The 21344-nt window shown below is 39.4% G+C and overlaps 1 protein-coding gene across 1 annotated transcript in view; it reads left to right on the forward strand.

Moving 5' to 3' along the window:
• The window catches only part of MKX (mohawk homeobox), an 86526-nt gene that overhangs the window by 20154 nt on the left and 45028 nt on the right, over positions 1 to 21344 (forward strand). The window contains exons 3-5 of the mRNA XM_075828715.1: positions 1696 to 1855; positions 16054 to 16207; positions 19474 to 19809. Of these exons, the coding sequence (XP_075684830.1) occupies positions 1696 to 1855; positions 16054 to 16207; positions 19474 to 19809 (650 nt within the window). The remainder of the gene's footprint in view (positions 1 to 1695; positions 1856 to 16053; positions 16208 to 19473; positions 19810 to 21344) is intronic.

Consider the following 21344-nt stretch of genomic DNA (forward strand, 5'->3'; position numbering starts at 1 on the left):
AGGTCTGGTTGTTAAGGGGTTAAAGCATATGTCCTCCTTTAGAGCCCATGGTTGAGTTTACATATAGAATTACTCACTTTGTAAATACATTACATTGTTTATCCTGCACTGATCCTGAGTTATAGCTTGAATTCACAATTCTGCAGGCTTCATAGCTGAAACCCTCCGGCAGCGTTGCCTTCTTCTTTAGTTTCTTCACAGAGACTGCTCTGGTAATTTGCATTATGGGATGTGTACTCTTTACACCAGGCAGTACAGTGATCTCATCAGAGGCGGACACAGACTGCAGAGGACCCCTGTGCAAAGAATGTGCCCGGGCCCCCCATAACCTAACCACGCCGGCACGCATATAAAATTATACAAATCTATATTGCACATTTTATTACTAGCTTAGAACACAAGTATCTAACATAAATAATGCAAATAATTTCCATATTTAACAACTGAGTATAACACGAAGCACTCATGTAACTAACTTATGACTTTATCGTGCTATGCTGCTTGCGTAACTGCCATTCACTTCTATGGGAGTTACAGAAACAGCTTAGCTCAGCGAACTTTGCTGTTTTCGTAACTCCCCACCATCTAGTTAAGAAGTGGCCGGGAAGCAGCAGGAGCCGAGAAAGGCAGAACAGGGTTTAGGGGGCGTTCTAGAGATAGATAAAGGTCCCAGAGGTGGGACCCGCATCTATTGGACATTTATGGCCTATCCTGTGGCTTTGCCATAAATGTTAATGAAGGGCAAACCCCTTTAACTGTCCACTGAGCTCCACTCCAAACATTTTCTACAGACAAGGTAGCAACCACTACCTCCTAGCTCTTTTTATTTTCAGTCAGTCCCCTTCACGATGCTCAGCACACACACCACACAGTAAAAGCAGCAGCAGGCTCAGGGGGCAGAGCAAGAAGAACCCTAACACTGATTGACTGAGAGGCTCAGCCAACCAGTATTTGGCTTAATTTCAGCAGCGCCACTATCCCGGATCAATCACTGGTCTGAAGATAGTGATGCTGCTTGCTAGGTGTGGTCCGCTCTATCTGGTGGTCTTGGTCACCTAGTGAGCGTCACTGTCAGATGTTTTACTGGAATACTAGCCAAGATTAAGAACACTGGTAGTGTTTGAAACGCGTAGGCTTTGGCATTTACCATTTGTAACCACCTCGTTACTGCGTCTCTTCGATCTTTATCTGTTTTTCTTTGATAATAAAAATGGGAACATTGATTCCTTTTTAAACTACTATACAGCACTGGATGGAATTTCCTCTTTTTTCAGTGACGCTGGTTACTAGGTGACGAACCACCAGACAGAGCAAGCCTCGCCAGGCCCCTCCACTCTTAATACTTTTCTAACTAATAGATCGGCGCGGCAGCCGGCTGCATCGGCGGTATGTCCGCACCTGAATCTAGTGTAAAAATGAACTCTCACTGCTTTATAAGCGCTCACCTAAGCTGTTCTATCTGAAAACAAAATTGGTGACTGTTTCCAATGCTCACTAGCAGAATTCTGAATGCAGCTCTAGTGTATATACAGACTTATTTAGGATCAGTACAAGACAATGTAATGTATTTACTGTAAAATGGTGTTCAAAGGTGAACATAGGCTGTAGGTTTTGTGACACTAATAAAACACTAGATGATCGACAATAAATATGTTCTTTTTTACTGAATAGCATTTATTCTTTTTTTGTTGGCAGCTCAAGAAGTGCAAGTGGTAAAGTGAGGCACAAACGGCAGGCACTGCAGGACATGGCGCGCCCATTAAAGCAGTGGTTGTACAAGCATCGGGACAATCCCTACCCAACCAAGACAGAGAAGATACTATTAGCACTTGGGTCACAGATGACTCTTGTACAGGTAAATATATCAACAACAAAAATGGCTATTTTTTAAAGAAACCGCATGGTAGGGAAACTGTGGGCCGCTTCTTCCACCATTTAGGTAACTGCAGTATTTAAAAAAAAAAAAAAAAAAAAAGGTTTAGGGCCATAGGTTCTTCTGGCCAGGCCACAGTTAGGCCCCATGCACACGAACGTGCTTTTGCGGCCGCAATTCCCCCGAAAATCCACAGGGGAATTGCGGCCCCATTCATTTCAATGGGCCCATGCACACGACCGTGGTTTCCAGGCTCATAGAAAATAATGCACGCGGCCATGTGCACTGACATGGCTACGGTCGTGTGCATGAGGCCTTAGTCTGTCTATATAAATTAGAGAGAGCCTATGCAAAGTTTGTTTCCTTCCGTAAACATAGAAGTTATATGGACAGTTTAGAAGAACAGCCTCTTTAGGTCCTAATAGGAACAACTCTCATAAAAATCGAGCTGTCCTTTAAAAAGCTTTTTGCACTCTTAGACCTTGTTCACACACTGCAGTTTAGTGCCTTTGTTGTTTCAGTTTTTGTTTGCTTGATAGATTTTTACCCAAAGCCTGGAGGAGATCATAAAGATTGGACATGTATATGGCCTCATGCACACGACCGTAATTTTTATACACAATTACGGATATGTAGTTGCGGATAAAATACTGACCCATTCATTTCTATCGGCCACAGGCACCTTCCCGTGTATTTTCGGGTGAGTGTCCGGGCCATAAAAAATGACCCACAAAAAATATGTCCTATTTTTTGCATTTATGGACCGTTCTCCTATACTTATTACTGTGAACATGGTCCGAAAATGTAAGTGACCTCCGCGGCCCGTCCGTGCAGTATTTACTGACTGTAAATACTGCTCGGTCATATGCATTAGGTCTAAGGGTTTATTTACGCAGTAAGGAAAATATGTGGATATGCTGTCTGGATGTGCAGATGGAAAATCCACCGAGGAATACAGTAGCAGGCAAGTGGATGGGATTTTAACAAATCTCATCGGCACATTGCGAAAACAGAGTTGCGGTGCTGATTTTTAACACAAATTTGACACAAATTGAGCACAGATTTGTAGCGGATTTTCCCCTTTGGCTTCAATAGGGAAGTTATAATCTGCTATTAAATCCTAGTGTTGGGAATTTTGCAGCGGATTACCTGTAAATCCGCAGCAAAATCTGCAGGCTGGAGGGAGACCAGGGAAGCGTCACCACAGGAGGGACAGGAGATTGGTAAAGTGAGTACACAGCTTTTTTTTGTTTGAAAAAGGGTAATCCACACCACAATCTGTTGGTTTAGTGCGGATTTGCTGAGAAATACGTTATATGTGAACTTTGCCTAATGGAAAGCTCTATACTTTACATCTTTATTATACCACTCCAAGTTTTGGCTAAAATGGTGCATTGTGTAAACCTGGTCTTATATGTGTATTTATGTTACGTAAAGAATTTTAACTCCTTCTCGCTTTGGCCACTTTTGATCTTCCTGACAGAGCCTCATTTTTCAAATCTGACATGTTTCACTTTATGTGGTAATAACTTTGGAATGCTTTTACCTATCCAAGCGATTCTGAGAATGTTTTCTCTTGACACATTGGACTTTATGTTACTGGCAAAATTTGCTCGATACATTCAGTATTTAATTGTGAAAAACACATACATTTAGCGAAAATTGCAAAAATTTGCATTTTTCTAAATTTAAATGTATCTGTTTGTAAGACAGGCAGTTATACCACACAAAATTGTTGCTAATTAACATTTCCCATATGTCTACTTTAGATTGGCTTAATTTTTTTTAACATCTTTTTATTTTTATAGGACGTTAACAGGCTTAGAACTTTAGCAGCAATTTCTCACATTTTCAAGATAATTTCAAAAGGCTATATTTACAGGGTCCAGTTCAGGTGTGAAGTGGCTTTGAGGGCCTTATATATTAAAAACCCCCAATAAGTCACTCTATTTTAAAAACGTCACCCCTCAAAGTATTCAAAACAGCATTTAGAAAGTTTCGTAACCCTTTAGACGTTTAACTGGAATTAAAGCAAAGTAGAGGTGAAATTTACAAATTTCATATTTTTTTGCAGAAATTCATTTTCAATCCATTTTTTTTTGTAACGCTGAAGGTTTTACCAGAGAAATGCAACTCCATATTTATTGCCTAGGTTCTGCATTAGCTAATTTTTTTCTCATTTCTACAAGGACTAAATGGGAAAAAGCACTGCAACATTTGTAAAGCAATTTCTCCCAAGTAAAACAGTACCCCACATGTGGTCATAAACGGCTGTTTGGACACACGGCAGGGCTTAGAAGGGAAAGAGCGCAATTTGGCTTTTGGTGCTCAAATTTAGCAGGAATGGTTTGCGGAGGCCATGTCGCATTTGCAAAGCCCCTGAGGGACCAAAACAGTGAAAATGCCAAAAAAGTTACTTCATTTAGGAAACTACACCCCTTGAAGAATTCATCTAGGGGTGTAGTGAGCATTTTGACCCCACAGGTGTTTCATAGAATTAATTAGAAGTGGGCAGTGAAAAAAACACACCTTTTTCTTCAATAAGACGTAGCTTTAGCTCAAAATGTTTCATTTTCTCAACAAAAAAAGAACCCCAACATTTGTAAAGCAATTTTTCCCGAGTACGACATTTGTGCTCATAAACTGCTGTTTGGGCACACGGTAGGCACTCAGAAGGGAAGGAGCACGATTTGGCTTTTGGAGTGCAGATTTTGCTGGATTGGTTTCTGGTCACTATGTTGCATATGCAAAGCCCCTGTGGGACCAAAACAGTGGAAACCTCCCAGAAGTGACCCCATTTTGCAAACTACACCCCTCAAAGTATTCACCTAGGGGTGTAGTGAGCATGTTAACCCCGCAGGTGTTTTACAGAAATTAGTGTGCAATCGATGTTGCAAAGTGAAAAAGGTTTTTTTTCCATAGATATGCCAATATGTGGTGAACAATTTTTAAAACACCCTACATGTGGCCCTAATCTTTTGCCTGGACATTTGACAGGGCTCTGGATTGAAAGAGTACCATGTAAAATTGAGGCCTAATTTGGCGATTTACAAAGTATTGGTTCACAATTGCAGGGCTCTGATGTGAAGTAATAAAATAAACCCCTGAGAAGTAATCCCATTTTGGAAACTACACCCCTCAAGGCATTTATTAAGGGGTGTAGTGAGCATTTTCACCCCACAGGTATTTTCCACAAATGAATGCACTGCGGATGGTGCAAAGTAAAAATTACAATTTTTCCCTAGATATGCCATATCAGTGGCAAATATGTCATGCCCAACTTGTGCCACTGGAGACACACGCCCCAAATATTTTTAAAAGGGTTCTCCCAGGTATGGCGATGCCATATATTTGGAAGTAAACTGCTGTTTGGGCACGCTGTAGGGTTCAGAGGGGAGGGATCGCCATTTGGATTTTGGAGCGTGGATTTTGCTTGGTGGTAGTTTTGTTTCGAGTATTACTGGTGTTTCAGTTTATAATGTGGGGCATATGTAAGCTGGGCAGAGTACATCAGGGGCATAGTCAGGTGGTATAATAATGGGGTAAATAATAAAATAATCCATAGATATTTGTTACGCTGTGAAGCAATCATTTCTGCACAGGCCGGTGTCGCACAGATAAATGATGTCCTTACTTATCCCCCTTTTGGTCCACATTCTGCACCTTTGTAGTTTGGGGAATTTTGCTGGGAAGTGTTGTCCTGGTATAATACGGGCACCCTCGCTTCCTGGTTCCCTAATTTTAGGGCCTTGATAAATGTCCCCCTCGGGTCTGCACAACTGCTTATTTTTTATTTCGCCTTAACTAATTTTATTTTTTGATAGACGTAGTGGTATGAGGATTGTTTTTGCGGTATGAGCTGTAGTTATTATTGGTACCATTTTGGGGTACATGCGACTTTTTGATCACTTTTTATCCCATTTTTTGGGAGGTCAGGTATCCAAAAAACTGCAATTCTGGCATAGTTTTTTAGTTTTTTTTTATACAGTGTTCGCCATGCGTTATAAATTACATGTTAACTTTATTCTGCGGGTCAGTACGATTCCGGCAAAACCAAATTTATAGGACTTTTTTATGTTTTACAACGTTTTGCTTTTGTAAAAAAAATTTATTTTTTCTGTCGCCAAGTTGTGAGAACCAAAACGTTTTAATTTTTTTCTTCAACGGAGCTGTATGAGAGCTTGTTTGTTTTTTGCAAGACGAGCTATAGTTTTTATAGGTACCAATTTCTGATACACGTGACTTTTTGATCACTTTTTATTTCAAGATTTGTAGGGCAAAGTGACCAAAAACCAGAAATTCTTGTATCGTTTTTTTACGCCTTTAAGCGCGTGGAATAAATAACATAATATTTTTATAGTTCAGGCCGTTACGGTCGCGGCGATACCAAATATGTATTGTTTATTTTATTTTTTTCAATAGTAAAGGACCTCCCGGCGGGGCCTAGTCGGCTTCCGTAATGGCAGAGCAGGAGGCCATTGTTAAGCCTCCTGTTGCCATAGCAGCAGTCGGCAGCCCTACTATAGCATGCAGGGCTGCCGATCTGCTGCCAACCTTTAAGATGCAGCGAACGCTTTCGATCGCTGCATCTAAGGGGTTTATGGCAGGGATCGGAGCTAGCTCCGGTTCCTGCCATTACAGGCAGATGTCAGATGTAACATACAGCTGACATCCACCGCTGATGACGCCGGCTCAGCTCCTGAGCTGGCGCCATCTTGCCGTCGGCTACGGAAGCCTTTCAGGCCCCGCGGGGCCTGAACGGCTTCCCTGCTAAGCAGACCAAGAGGCCAGTATTAGGCCTCCGGTTGCCATTGCAGCCACCGGAACCCCGGCAATTTATTGCTTGTGTGCCGATGAGCTGCAAACTCCTTAAATGCAGCGATCGCTTTTGACCGCTGCATTTAAGGGGTTAATGGCGGGGATCTAAGCTAATTTCAGTCCCCGCCATTATAGCCGGATGTCAGCTGTAATACACAGCTGACGTCCGGCGATGATGGCCCCGACTCAGCTTCTGAGCCGGTGCCATCCATTTGTCATATGGATTGTCTTATATTAGAAAAAAGAATCTGCCTTTAAAGCTCATCCCTGTTCAAATGAATAGAGCTGAGCTGCAACACCCGATAAATCCCATGAATAGACGTGGCAATGTTTGTGGAAAAAAGAGCCGGTCTTTTTTTCCTTATCTGGATAACCCCTTTAATAAATAACATGCACATAGTAAATTGTTTCCGCCCAAAAACCTCACCATTTCGAGATGTCTACTTTCTGTCAGTTAATGGCTGTTATTTACACCCAGAAGCTTTCCTGATCATGTCACAAGAGAGATCTCTGATACACCTAACCATCCATCCTCCTGTGTGACTAGGAAACCCTTTTGTATATTGATCACTAAATCCATGTATCTGTTTCATCTTTGTACCGAGAGTGATTTGTACTGGTTGCAATAAAAACATGTGCTATTGTTTCGGGGAATATAGACGTAACTATATAGGGTGCAGAGGTAGCAGTTGCATTCGAGCTCTGACTAATAAAAATAAACTATTACCATAAATGGAGCATAATAGATGGGGATGAGCTTGTTAAAGATTTCGTGTTGGGGCCCAATATATTTAGGTTACGTCATTGGATGGTAAAGTTGTGTATATGAAATGTTAACATTTTGCACTTGTATAGGACTCGACGGGGTGCTTATCTGTAGATTGTATAGGTCAGCTGTTGAACCTAAAGCAGAGGACAAAGAAAAGTGGAATATTTGAGCATATCATTGGGAGCATCCAGCCAAATGAGACATACAATGCTGGAAGATTTGGCATAGATAACATCTCTTGGCAAAAGTTTACAAGCAGGTGTTATAGATGAGCCGAATTTTTATTATGGACAGGGACTCCTGAAAAGCAATTGACTTTTACTGTGAGCTATATAGAGTAAATTAGTATGGCTATCTGCCACAAGATGCTCGCTTTTTGTTCTACCTAAAGCAAAATCCATCACTTTAGCTTCCACTAAAATGTTCCCATATGCGGTTTTACAGTAGAGAGGAGCCTATGAGAGTGTAGGATACTCTGTAGTACACAGAACAAACAGCAGACTACACCCAGCATTGTCTAATCCTCTACATTTGGTAAAAATCATCCTAAGATTCAGATATTTTTCATGGTGTAATATTTCGGACTCGACCTTATGAAGCGTAATGGTTAGCTTCTGAAAAAGTGTCTATAAAATACTCTTGTTAGAACAGGAAAACATTTTCTTCTTCATCCAGGCTTAGGTGAAATTACAGGAAATTAGATGTGTACACGTGGATTCGGTTACATGACTAGAGAAACCATATTACTCTTTGTTGAGAGTTCAGGAGGTCAACCTACTGTGCAGCCACTTTCACAATACTCATCGGTCTTATTAGTGGCCACTAAGGAACTCGGCTTGTAAACACTTGAACGCCAAAGCCATTGAACGTAATCCTAACCATTTAGAATTCATCCTGTGGTGGAATCTATAGTAATATTACATTAATGACTACACCAAACGTTGATGGAAATCTATGAAACAGATGGGGTCTTTCCATAATTTGTGGTGGCAATTTTTTGTTTAGTTATGTCTTCAAAATCATCACTTATCCAACTTTATATGGTGCACGTGGCATTTATACAAATGCATAATATTGCCATTGCGTCCCATTAACGGCTGGGATTACTGGTACTGGACAGGTTTGATAGACACCTAACCCAGGGTTACTTGACAAGTCTCACCCTAGTCATGCTCTCCAGCGCACATTGGGAAGGGAGCAAAAAAACATGCCTTGAGTAGGGCATCCCCGATTAGCAGTATCAAATAGGCATATACCGTAGATATTATTGTTAGAGTAGTTTCTTCATATATGTGCGTATACAATTTAGCTTTTCCTTTTAGAAAACAACATTTAGTCCCTCAAAATATGGCTCACTAATAAATTCTCTAAAGTAGGTACCCATCTCTATAAAATGCCACGATCCAACTCAATATGCCAACAATTCTGTGATTTGTGAACTTTTCTTTATTGAGCTGACCATTTGTGGGTCTGAAATCCATAGAGAACATTGAAATAACCTCACCCCTCCAAGGTCTTAACTTCATTTTACTTGACCACATTCTAAACACATTTGCAGTATGAAATATAAGAAGCTCTTATTGGTGGCCCCAATAAGTAAACCCTAAATTTCCACTCCAATGACCGAATTTCCAACACATGTTTAACACTGAAATAATTGATCATTTGGAGTCTCCTCAGTCTGGATCTTGTGAGATGTTTTATTCAGGAACCCCTCGCGGGAAAAACGTTTTGCAGTGGAAAATTAGATGGTTTTATGGATTATGTGTATAGTGTTACCTAACAGCATTTTATTGCAAGATTCTTATAATTCAACTTATTGGCGAAACATTTAATTTTTTTTCTAGACATATTAAATCCCAGAGCTGTCACATAACTAATCCCAAGTACGTGACCTCTCTAGCAAACGGTTTTGCAACAAATAAAATGAGGGAAAACAGCATGAAGTAGCAAGTTGTAATAGTCACACACTGCAGGTTTGCTTTTTACATTCTGTGATATATTAAAAAGGTTTTACTATAAAATTACTTTATAATGGTACCCAATGGTCTGGCGACACCTGCTGTTCCTGGTATCCATGAAAAAATTACAATGGCAATATTAATCACATCTTTAAATGGTAATCCCATCTGGATCTCCTCTTCTATAACTGAGAACCTGCTGATGATCAGCTGATCGCCGGGAGTCCGGCAGCTTGAATCCCCTACAATCGGATGTCGTCACTAGGGAAGCTGCATATGTATTATTACATGGTGCCCTGGCAGAGTGCTCCTCTCGAGCGGTGGACCCTTCTATCGTGTCCATATGCCCTTGTCTATTTTTTTTTGTCTAAATGTAGAAAAAAAGTACAGCCACTTAAATCCCACCTCCACTTATAATCCCACCTCCACTATCTATCTATCTATCTATCTATCTATCTATCTATCTATCTATCTATCTATCTATCTATCTGTCTGTCTGTCTGTCTGTCTGTCTGTCTGTCTGTCTGTCTGTCTGTCTGTCTGTCTGTCTGTCTGTCTGTCTATCTGTCTATCTGTCTATCTATCTATCCTGTCTCTCTCTCTCTCCCTGTCTGTCTGTCTATCTGCCTGTCTATCTAACTGTCTGTCTGTCTATATATTTATCCTGTCTGTCTATTTATTTAAGACTTTTTTGGTATATTATGTACGGAAACAGAAAATACTAGTGCACCCTATTCAATTAAGTAATTTTCTGATTCTATGGATCATAATGAACTTTTATGAACAGCTCCGCTTACTTTTTGTGTGCCTGTACTGTTCTCATCATGAATGTAATTGTAAGGTTTTTTTTTTGTACATTTTGATGTTAATGACTTATGAACTCCTTCTTTGACGTTTACGCCCCTTCCATTGGTTAATGTTATCATTGTTATCATTTTGATAAGCTACTTTTATTATGCCTTTTATATTAACAGTCTCTTCTGGGTTTTCTTTAGTTATAAATAGGGCTGAAATAGTTAATAATATGCCCTATGTCGTTAATGCTACAAAACAACGTAATGCATACCTCAGTTGTCGAAAGGAATCTCCCCCTTATTCTTCAAAAAGAGCTTCAGGAGCAGCTGAGATGTGCAATATAAGCAATAATGTACATCTTACTATAAATTAAAAAGTATATTAGTCACTTTGAAGTTCTATGACAGGTACTCAGCCTACGGCCTCATGCTGTAATAATAATAATAATAAGAAGAAGAAGAATATAAATACCAATACTATTAATAATAAGAATAAAATATGATTATCTGTTTTGTAGAACTCCGCTATACTTGTACTGATTGTACAGTCTCATTTTTAGTCAAGTATGCTAATCATGTACCTAAATAACACCCGACTTTATATTAACATCTAGCTAATATATAGAAATTATTTTGTGTGTTTATGAGGCTGGGTTTATGTGTGTACATTTTGCCACTAATCACATGCGTGTCCCGGAAGGGCCGGGTAACTGGGGATAGCAGTGAGCAGATTGAAATTTTTTTATGCAGGTCAGATAATGATTGGATCTGATTAATTTTATAATCTATACATAGCAGTTATAGGGGATTTTGGTTTGGACAATCCCTTTTGTTAGAAAGGTCCCCTAATAAGCTGATCACAGGTTATCCCACTGCTAAGACACTTAGTGATCAGCTGTAATCGTGGAGGAATCTTTCAGCACCACCACAGGGCAAATTAAGCATTACATGGTTCTCATCTAATACACGGACATGTTGGGTCCTCCAGAGAGAGACACTCTTTGTGACCACTTTCTGCTCTGATTAATGATACATTTCATGAATAGGGTGATCACCTTTATTGACTCGGAATTGTAAACAGACAACCCTTTCAATAACGTAATGCTTGTACTGTATACAAAGCTGTTCTGATACAGTGCAAGTCTTTGTTACCAAAAAACTATTAAAGCGCATGTGAAGTGTATGTAATTCAGAATTTCTCACATCAACTTTTATGTATTGCTCCATGGCCTTTTGACGTGCTGCAAAGTATGGCATTGAGATATGGAGAGAGGACTTGGCTATAGTCCCAATTCAGTGCACATTGAAATCAAATCCAGCAGCCACTGGTTTGGGAATGAACAGTTAATGCGTATATACATTTTTTATTTATATGTAATTTTATTCCTTCTTAGGTTTTTACTTGATGGAGGTTAAAGTACTACAGTCTTTAGCGGATTATCTAGGCAGACATTAAATTAATCCCGCCATGTTTTTGTTGTGTCATGCTAAATCCTATACAAGCCAGCCATAGATCATGCGGAGAAGTTGGAGAGAAATCGACATCTATGGTGCATTAAAATGTGGAAGAATTCCAGAGCATCCTTCTTAACTAATAGCTCTTAAGGGACTTGCCATTTCTGAATAATCTAAGCTTGTCGTTGGAGAGTAGAATGAATACGACAGAACTACTAGTTTAGGTCTATTAAATTGTCACTTAGAAAATAGAGACATACTTGTACATGACTAAAAGGATTGAAGACAATTGTTTAACAGTCCGAAGGTATCCACAACACAATACGACTGCATAATATACTGACCAAATAATCTTTGTAACTCTCTAAAAACTGTGGTTGAAATTCTAGTGCTGTTTTTGACGGCAAACTTGGCTACACAAATATGGCTAAATTATTATTCATGGTAAGAATTTAACTTTATAAGCATATAAAACCAGAATATCAAATAGTAAATAGACATAGAGGGGCTGGACAAGTCCCAGGAGACAATGTGTCAATAAAATAGGAACTGGTGCATAAAGTGTACACTATTTAGTCCATTCCTGGATATAGCTTTTGTACATAGAGTATAGGGGGACCAATATAAAAAAGATGAAAACATACAGCCCTACTGGTGCTTGTTTCCAGCAACAGCCCCATCCAGATATGGGGGTAGATTAGTGCTTGCTATCCCCCAATCCCTTTTAGAAGAAAAGAACATAGTGAACTTAGCTTGTTAACTTTCCAGTGTCTATTGAGAAAGAAATGGGGACCCATCTGAGCTGGGGAACCCTCTCTATGAGCTCCTCAGCAGCACAGGTTGCAGTACATGTGTTTTGTTAACTAGGTCATTTTTTTTCTATGATGTGTAATATCTATATACATCAATGTTGTTTAAAAGGGTTGTCTTATCAAAACATCCCTTTTCCATATACCCTTTTAGGGCATATAGACGTTATGTAGAAGGTAGCCCACTTCAGACTCCCCCCTATTAGAGTGGAGAGACGCTAACATAGCGGCTCTGGCTTAGCCTGTTTGTTCATGTATTACACGTATGGGCATTCATTTAAAATGTACAGACAACTTTCCCTGGCGATAACAGCTAATTGCCAGGGGTTTCTGAAGTAAGACCTGCAGTGATCAGCTGATCGCTGGGCTTGCTTTAATTATCAGTGTCATTTCTAATTGGTAATATCACTTAATAATTATATTTGGATCACCAAATATCCCTCAGCCCAACTCAGAGAATTCCTGTACATTATATTATAATATTGGTGCCGCAAATATGCGGTAAGTTGTTTTCCTTCTTCATGGCAGTTAAAGGATTACTAAATGTTTGACAAAATTCTGATATGTCATAGTGACATGTCAGAAGTTTTGATGGGTGGAGGTCTGAGCACTGAGACTCCCACCAATTGCTAAAAAGAAGCAGCTGAAGTGCTCGTGGGAGGGTTCAGCCGCTTAGTTTCTGTTTGGCTTTCTCCGGAAAGCAGATGTATCGGAGTACGGGCTCATAGACTTTCTATTGAGTCCGTACTCCGACACATTGTTTTCCGGAAAAAGCCGAACAGACGAGAAGCGACTGAGCGCTCTCACAAGCGCTTCTGCCGTTTTGTTTTAGTGATTGGTGGGAGTCTCAGTGCTCGGACCTCCACCAATCAAAACTTCTGACATGTCACTATGACATGTCAGAAGTTTGTCAAACGTTTAGTTACCCTTTAAGTAATTACACGTATAGTATGTGAAGTGCATAGAAGCAAATTTCCCCGAAAAACTTTATTACATATCTCAGGATTTTACTGCACCCAAATAGACAGCCTAAAGAGGGAGAATTAAATTTTTTGATATATGCTGTTATCTATGCAATCTAGTTTATACAATACATGTCACAGTTACCTGCGGTTTTGGATATAGGCGGGGGTTTATGAGTCAAATCTAAAAGTGGTTATTGCGAATAAGTGGGTTTTTTTTAAGACACTATTTAGCAACTGAGTAAGGCTGAGGATAATTTGAGCAATATGGTGTAAGATAACTGTAGCAGAGACAGATGTGTAGGGTGGAATGTATGGAACCAATATCTACTTTGGAGCAATGACGAGACATTTATTGTTTTTCTTTCGATGATAATTAGGGCCATTTTTTTAATCTGGAGACAATTTAACAGGGCTGTGTGGTTGCTTGTGCCTGTGTGTTTTTTCCATGTATGAGGGCTTATTAGGGGAATATGTTAACCACAAATTACCCTGCTCCAATTTATTATGACAGTCTATACTTAGTTTGTGCAGTTAGGGTCTTCAACCTAAAGAGCTTTTATGTTGAGGCACAGAACATTTTCAATCTTTCTCATACAGAATCCTTAAGAAAAGAGGGTGTACTTCCCTAAAAACACTGCTTCTAGACGAGAATATGGTGCCTTGTGGATGCACCATACAGGTGAACATGGAGTGCCTACGGGTCCGTAATACAGAATTGTAGACTTTTTGTGCCACTTTACAGGTCTTATGCACACAGAGATTCTCTTGCTTTGTCTCGTTCATTATGATTTAGTATCATTTACATAGACATCTTGGTTACTGCATAGTGTTTATATATTGAACCAATAATACCACAGAATGAAGTAGGCTCCCAAGCTCCCCCTAGTGGTAGCGGCATCCAGTCAGAATGTTATTATTTATCTCAATGACTATGTAGGTGTCATAGCTCTGCATCAAAAACAGATATGTGACCTCTATAAAGATTCAGTATATTAAGAAATTCAGAATGTTGGACCTAAAAATTACATTGTGCAAATAAGTGAGCATTCACTTTAGAGCAAATTTCCTATACAAACATATCTATGATGAGTTTCTCACTTTCTGTCCCCAAGTATGCTGTTGAATGGAATATAAACAACAGGTATAAATTATATCCTTTCATGTCTAATACCAATGGAAATCACACAAAGAGAATAATTATTAATTAAAGGGAAAGTCTACCCAAACTAATCTGAATCAGTTTCTTACTCTCTAGATTTTACTTTCTTTACTAGTCTTACCTGGACTGGTTGAGGTAGATGTTGGTTTTTAATCCTTCAAGATCCTCCCAACAGCTTTCTTCTTTCCATTTGACATGGTTGTCATGCATCACTTCTGCTCACTGACATTGCTTGTTTTAAAAATGACATGATCTGTGAGGTCCAGGCCTGCTGATTAATAATAGATGATATTGAGTAGAAATGCAGAATTCATAGAACTTTAGTTGTTGCACCTTAAGGAGTTGTAGAGTCGCAATAAGGAATAGTTGTAACTGGGTTGACAGGCTAACTTGGGGTGCGAAGTCTAAGGAATGCCCTGGTTTTCACCATGCACCCCTGCAAGGGGAATCCCAGGTTGCGGTCCCCAGGATAGTCCCCATATGACAGCTAGGCTGCAGGTGAAGGCATACAACGAAGAGGGGGACCAGCCGTGGTCAGATGTATGCAGAGTTTGGTACACAGGAGTGGGAAGATCAGTCGTGGTCAAGTAAATGCAGAGTCCAGTACCCAGGAGCGAGAGATCAGCCGTGGTCAAATGAATGCAGAGTTCGTTACACAGAAGCACAAGATCAGCTGTGGTCAAACGTATGCAGAGTTAACTACACAAAGGAAAGCAAGCACAGGGACGCTTGATTACTGGTAAGCCACAATAATCAGGCACTAGAAGAATAAAGCTGTTGGTAATTATAGGACAGCAAATACTGTAATTGACTACATAGCAGGTGCCATCCATAACTAATCACAAAGAGCAGCAAACACATGGCTGGGACAAAGCTAGAACAAGGCTCTCTGTAACAAAATGGTCATTGCTGCGAAGCAAGACTGGAGAGTCCAGAGTTCAAGTACAGGAAGTTCAGTTCCTGACAGAGATATTCAAGCAATATTGCATTTCAGAGATACAGCTCTAGCCACGAGGAAGTGCCATTAGTTAGGGCCCTAAATCTAAAAGCCTCTATCCATGGTGGCTCTAGATTCCTATTTTCATATAAATTCTGTTATTTGCTCTACAATAGTGATTTCAGGCGGCCGCTGAAAAACTTGTTTATGGTTGGTCTGTGAAGTTTATAGTTTTTAACTATACCTCCGTAATTTAAAACGATGAATCGATGATCTCTACATTGTTCTGTGTACTAGTCTGGGCTGCTATTGATGAGATGTAAAGCTATTTTTTTCCCATTAGCGACTTTACAAGGACAACGACTGAAAAAATCCAACACGGTAGATAAATTTTTCCACAATCTGCTTTTGATCGCTGTCTGTTATGTTTGAGCCGAGTGTCTCCGTGACTTGTTAGTTATTTGACTGGTAAGTTGTGAATGGTCTAAATAAGGAAATGTCTTTTTGTTCCAGGTTTCAAATTGGTTTGCAAATGCAAGACGACGCCTCAAAAACACTGTGAGACAACCAGATCTGAGCTGGGCATTGAGGATAAAGTTATATAACAAATATGTTCAAGGGAATGCTGAACGGCTGAGTGTTAGCAGTGAAGACTCATGTTCAGAAGGTTTGTTCATATGTATTGTGATAACTCTGGTCCATCAGGATGCACAGGTTAGCATTGTGATGTTGGTACTTTGAATAAAAATACAGTATTAGTCCCTGGCTTCTTCCTTGTTCAACTACAGTGGTCAATGACACTCGTAGGACTGTCTGAGTACAGAAGTACATAATGTGATGTAACCCCTCGAATCACTCTCAGTAGACGCATCACCACAGATTTAGATCCCTCAGTCTATAATATGACCCAAATAAACTCTCCATATTAGAACTATCACTCCTAAATCATATACAGTGAAACCACTTAAAAAGACTAACATTTTGAGATGAACATCCCTCCATCTAGACCAGTTTGCCTGGGACAGATTTTAAGTTCCATCATATTATATGTATATTGGCTATCTTCTTTAAGAGGACCACCCTTCTAAAAGACCATTTTCCTATAATGAGTGGTCGTCTCAAAGAGGTCTCACTGTTTTATCTCATTCTGACATTAGCTTTCATATACAGATGTGTACACCCTTAAGTTTTCTTGAATGGGTTTAAGTTATACAATTTGTCATGTATGTTTTTTTAGCACGATAATCTATAGGCCGACGGATAGCCAAAGGATTAGGAATGGGGGTATTTACTTTTTTTTTACATGTTTGTTTAATATCTCGTACCATTTATATTGAGATATGTCAGGTTTAGGCCTAGTTCACATCTCGTTATTGAACTCTGTTTAGCGTGTAAGTCGGAAAAGCTCCCTTCTAAACGTTTACATAGGGCTCTATTAGCCCGACGGAGGTCAAAAGAGTGTCCTTTTGGTCTGTGTCCGGCAGCTATACATCAGTATACCTTTTTATTGAAAAGCATGGAATAGCTTAGTCAACTACGCAATTCCATTCAACAGAATCCCATTAAAAAATGTGTTTTTTAACATAGGAGCCTATGGGTGTGGGATGCCACTCTATGGCAAATGTCACAGGCATCAGTTTAGCATATACGCCATGGACTCTTTAATAACTTTTCATGACGTATACGTTAAACGAATACCATTATAGTCTATAGGTGACATATACGTTAAATAGATGCCTAATAGTGACATCCGTCACCCATAGACTATAATGTTATCCGTTTAACATATATGTCATGAACTCTCATGACCCCACTTCATGACATATCCATCTAACCGATACCACTATAGTCTATGGTGAAGGACCTTCTGTACACATCTGTTGCTTCTTCTGCATGGGTCCACAAGTTGCATTACATGATTTTATTACCATAAAACAATATTCTAATGAAGAAATTCCAGGTGGACGGAGAGATGTCTACCACACCATGCTTAGGCAGGCAGCATCTTGTCGATTATTCCAGATGTGGGAGCAGGCAGGAGTGACTAGAAGATGGTGTAAGACGTTCTACAAGACTAAAATGTTAGAGTTATCCTAAGCAACATCTAGATTTATTCAACATTGAATTATTTCTTCAGTGAGAACATTCTTCATATTATTTATGTCTTGAAACAGAGCAGCAGTAGCGTAAATATGAAAAACTCTGTGTCACATATGAAAAAAACAAGGAGCGATATCTGATCCCTTCCATGTGGGTTACGCAGAGGTAGCCTATATAGTGTATTTATATTTATACTGGACACTAGCCAGACTTTCTAAGAAAAGAAGTACTATTTCTGTGAAGAATAAGTTGCAGATCAGTCTAAATAGAACAGTTCCACTGAGCCAATGGGGAATGTTTATTGGTAGAGAAATGGAGATTCCTTAGAAATGGTTGTAACACAAGAATGCAGAAAAAGAACGGCCTAAAAGGGGCAAGACCATACCTATGATTGAAATATATGTGTTTATTACCTAGTCTGTACCTCCTGAGCTGGAGACCCTTGTCTCCCCTTTGACACTAGTCTTAGAAAAATAAATCTCGCTAGATTTATTCAGTATTACATGGTCCCAAGTTCTACATTTCATCGTAAGAGCATTAAGTAAGGGAACTAAAACATAATGAGATATTATTAAACGGGGATTCCTCCAAAGCTACTCTGAGCACATTTATTATTTAAAATAAAAAAAATGTAAATGCTAAAATACCTATAAAAATCACAGTTAATCTCCAAGATGTAAGTTTTCAGATATTAACCCTTTCCCGTCGCAGCCATTTTTTTGTTTTTCATTTTAATTTTTTCCTCCCCACATTCCAAAAGCCATAACTTTTTTATTTTTCCGTCTATATAGCCATACGAGGGCTTGTTTTTGTGGGCTGGAATTAATTCCTCCATTAACAGTAATTCCTCCATTGTTTTTTTTTGGGGTTTAATTTTTACGTAGGTCACGCTGCGGTAAAAATGTCAATAGGGCCTGTTCCTATGCAGTCTCAGCACTGATTGAACAGTTTTAGACTGTGTTGGGACACCCTCCCCAATTAATAACACTCAGTTGTCAATTTATTCATACATTTTTAGGAGGAATAATAGAGGAATGCAGAGTTCTAAGAAAAAGTTATAAGGCACAATCCAGAGATCTTATAAAAACAGGTCCAGAATTGTTATATTATGGGGAATACAAATATTTAATAAAACAGATATGTCAGTACAGCACAGGGATCCTATTTAAGCATAGACGTAATATACTATATGTGAAATAGCCATAACATCTAAAATATAATGCTTTTAAATGTGAAGCTATATGATTCACACACACACACACACACACACATATATATATATATATATATATATATATATATATATATATATATATACACAGTATATAAAACTATTTATGTAGGCTTTTAGAACTAGTGAGGTAAAGTAGTAATCACAGGGCAGACATTTTTCCAAACTTCTTCTCCCATTGGGGAACTCTACAATATGGCTTTCCCAGATTAAAATGGCTGATAACACGGGATAATAGATGGCATTCAACTGCAAAGCACATGGAGATAAGATGCACTTTAATTTTCATGTCACTTTAAACAGGAATTTTATTTTTAATAATAAGGACCCCCTTAGGCTGGGCTATCTACATACTTAAGCATTTCCATATTGAGGCCCATGGGTGAAGGTACAACAATGTTTACACTTTGTATACACGGGTCTTTAAGTCTAAGAGTATTTTGAGATTACCCTTCTCCCTTGTACCACTTTTATCTGTTTCAATATTGGAAAATGCTCTACTGACTTAGGTACCATTTAGGGGAAGGATAAAAACATCACTTTAGTCTTTCCTTTCCTCAGTGCAAAACTGTACAACATATTTTTTTTTTATTGGTTTTCAGATGGAGAAAATGCTCCCATGGGTCATGCTAATGAAGAAGTATATGATAAACCCATCCACCATACTGTGATAAATACTGAGAACTCGGTCATCAAGTCGGGGATAAAGGCAGAAGCTAGTACCAATGAAGACTATGTCTCGCCTCCAAAATACAAAAGCAGTTTATTGCATCGTTATCTCAATGACTCCTTAAGACATGTCATGGCCACTAACTCAGTCATGAGAGAAAACACAAGACAAAGAAACCACTCAGGATCATTCAGCTCAAACGAGTTTGAAGAAGAGCTTGTGTCCCCTTCATCTTCAGAAACTGAAGGCAATTTTGTTTACCGTACAGGTGAGTGAGTCTACAAATGCGGCTTTCCATGTAGCGCTTTGTTTCTGCTTGTGTAGCAATTGTACAAGGCCCATACATTTTCATAGAGCTAAATATGCAAATTACTGTGATTTGAGTGTATTTTGCAATGTACTTGCGCAACAAAAGTTAGACGGGCACAGTTTGTCGACCCAAGACAGGCCTTTGGGACACACTATCATGAGATTTCACATGAGTAAGGGCCTCTTCAAAGTCTTCTTTCAATAGTAAGTGTTTCAGGCAATAGAGTTACAGTGGTCTCCATTTGTACCCCAGCCTTAGCATGTCACGTGTCAGCCACAGGCCACACGAACCCCGGTGGTGTTCCTTCGTCTCGCTGGGTGGCATGTTGGCACTTCTGGAGCCGTGGTGTCACCATGACAATCGGATGCCATGACTCTCCTTTCTTGTATAGCGTGGCTCCAGCTGCAGCATTGGGACCCGGCATCTATTTGGGACTATCCTGGGGACTGCGACCTGGGAATCTTACCAGCAAAGTCTATACCTCCTGGCAGGCGTTAAGGGTGAAGAATGGGGAATTAATTAGACTCCGCACTCAAGATTAGCCTGCACCAATTTAATAATGGTCTAAGTCGTTCATTGTCCCTTTCTGCTGGCAAATTTCTCCTGCGCTGAAGTGCAATTTCTTCTCCGACAAGTCCTACATTGTGTCGCTGAAGTCTGTTCCCGCTACGCTGTGCTACTCTGCGTCACTGTCCATGAGATGTAACAAAAACGACTGGTGACAAACCACTATTAGGTCATCCTCCAATCACTGTTGATAACAGCAGTCACTTCCGATATGTTATACTGTTATATGTTATTCCGATATGCACTGTACATGTTTTAAGGAAAGTTAGGGCTATGATTCTTAATAGGTCTACTGTCAGCACCAGGGGACATCCCCTGGCAATTTGGGTAAATGTGGTCTCCGCTTCCCAAGCTTAGAATTGAGGATGCTTATATTTGATGTAGAAAAAGATTTGTACAGAATACAATGCTATTACTGATATTGCCTGGAGAAGATGCCAGTCTGGAGTAAAAGCTGATGTTTCTGAGCTTGCACATAATATTAAATAGGTGTGGCTCGTAAGGCACAAAGTGAGGCCAGAAAGTTCTACTAGAAATAAATTCATCTGGGACTTATTACTAGTCTGGAGTCTGGACAGTGAGCTCAAAGGAATGATGTACAAAAACACTGTTGAAGAACACATCTGATTTGCAAACTGTTCGGCATTATTGCAGACCTAATTTCTAAGATCATTATCACCCAGCGGAAAGTTCCACCTTTCGCCTCTTCCCAGCCTTGCAAACACAATTTTACGATCTGTTGAAACTAGCTTTAGCCACATTGAAGTAAATTTACTAATGTGGTGCTGGAAAGAAAACCTCAAACAAAGGTGACAAATTTGACACTGTATTTATATAAATGTGTAAAATTAATCTGAGAATATTGTGTTCTGTAGAGAAAAGCAGAATACACCATTGTTATCTTATAACATATATCATCTCTGTTC

The sequence above is a fragment of the Rhinoderma darwinii genome, chromosome 5 (assembly GCF_050947455.1).
Source record: "Rhinoderma darwinii isolate aRhiDar2 chromosome 5, aRhiDar2.hap1, whole genome shotgun sequence".
Classification (NCBI taxonomy): Eukaryota; Metazoa; Chordata; class Amphibia; order Anura; family Rhinodermatidae; genus Rhinoderma; species Rhinoderma darwinii.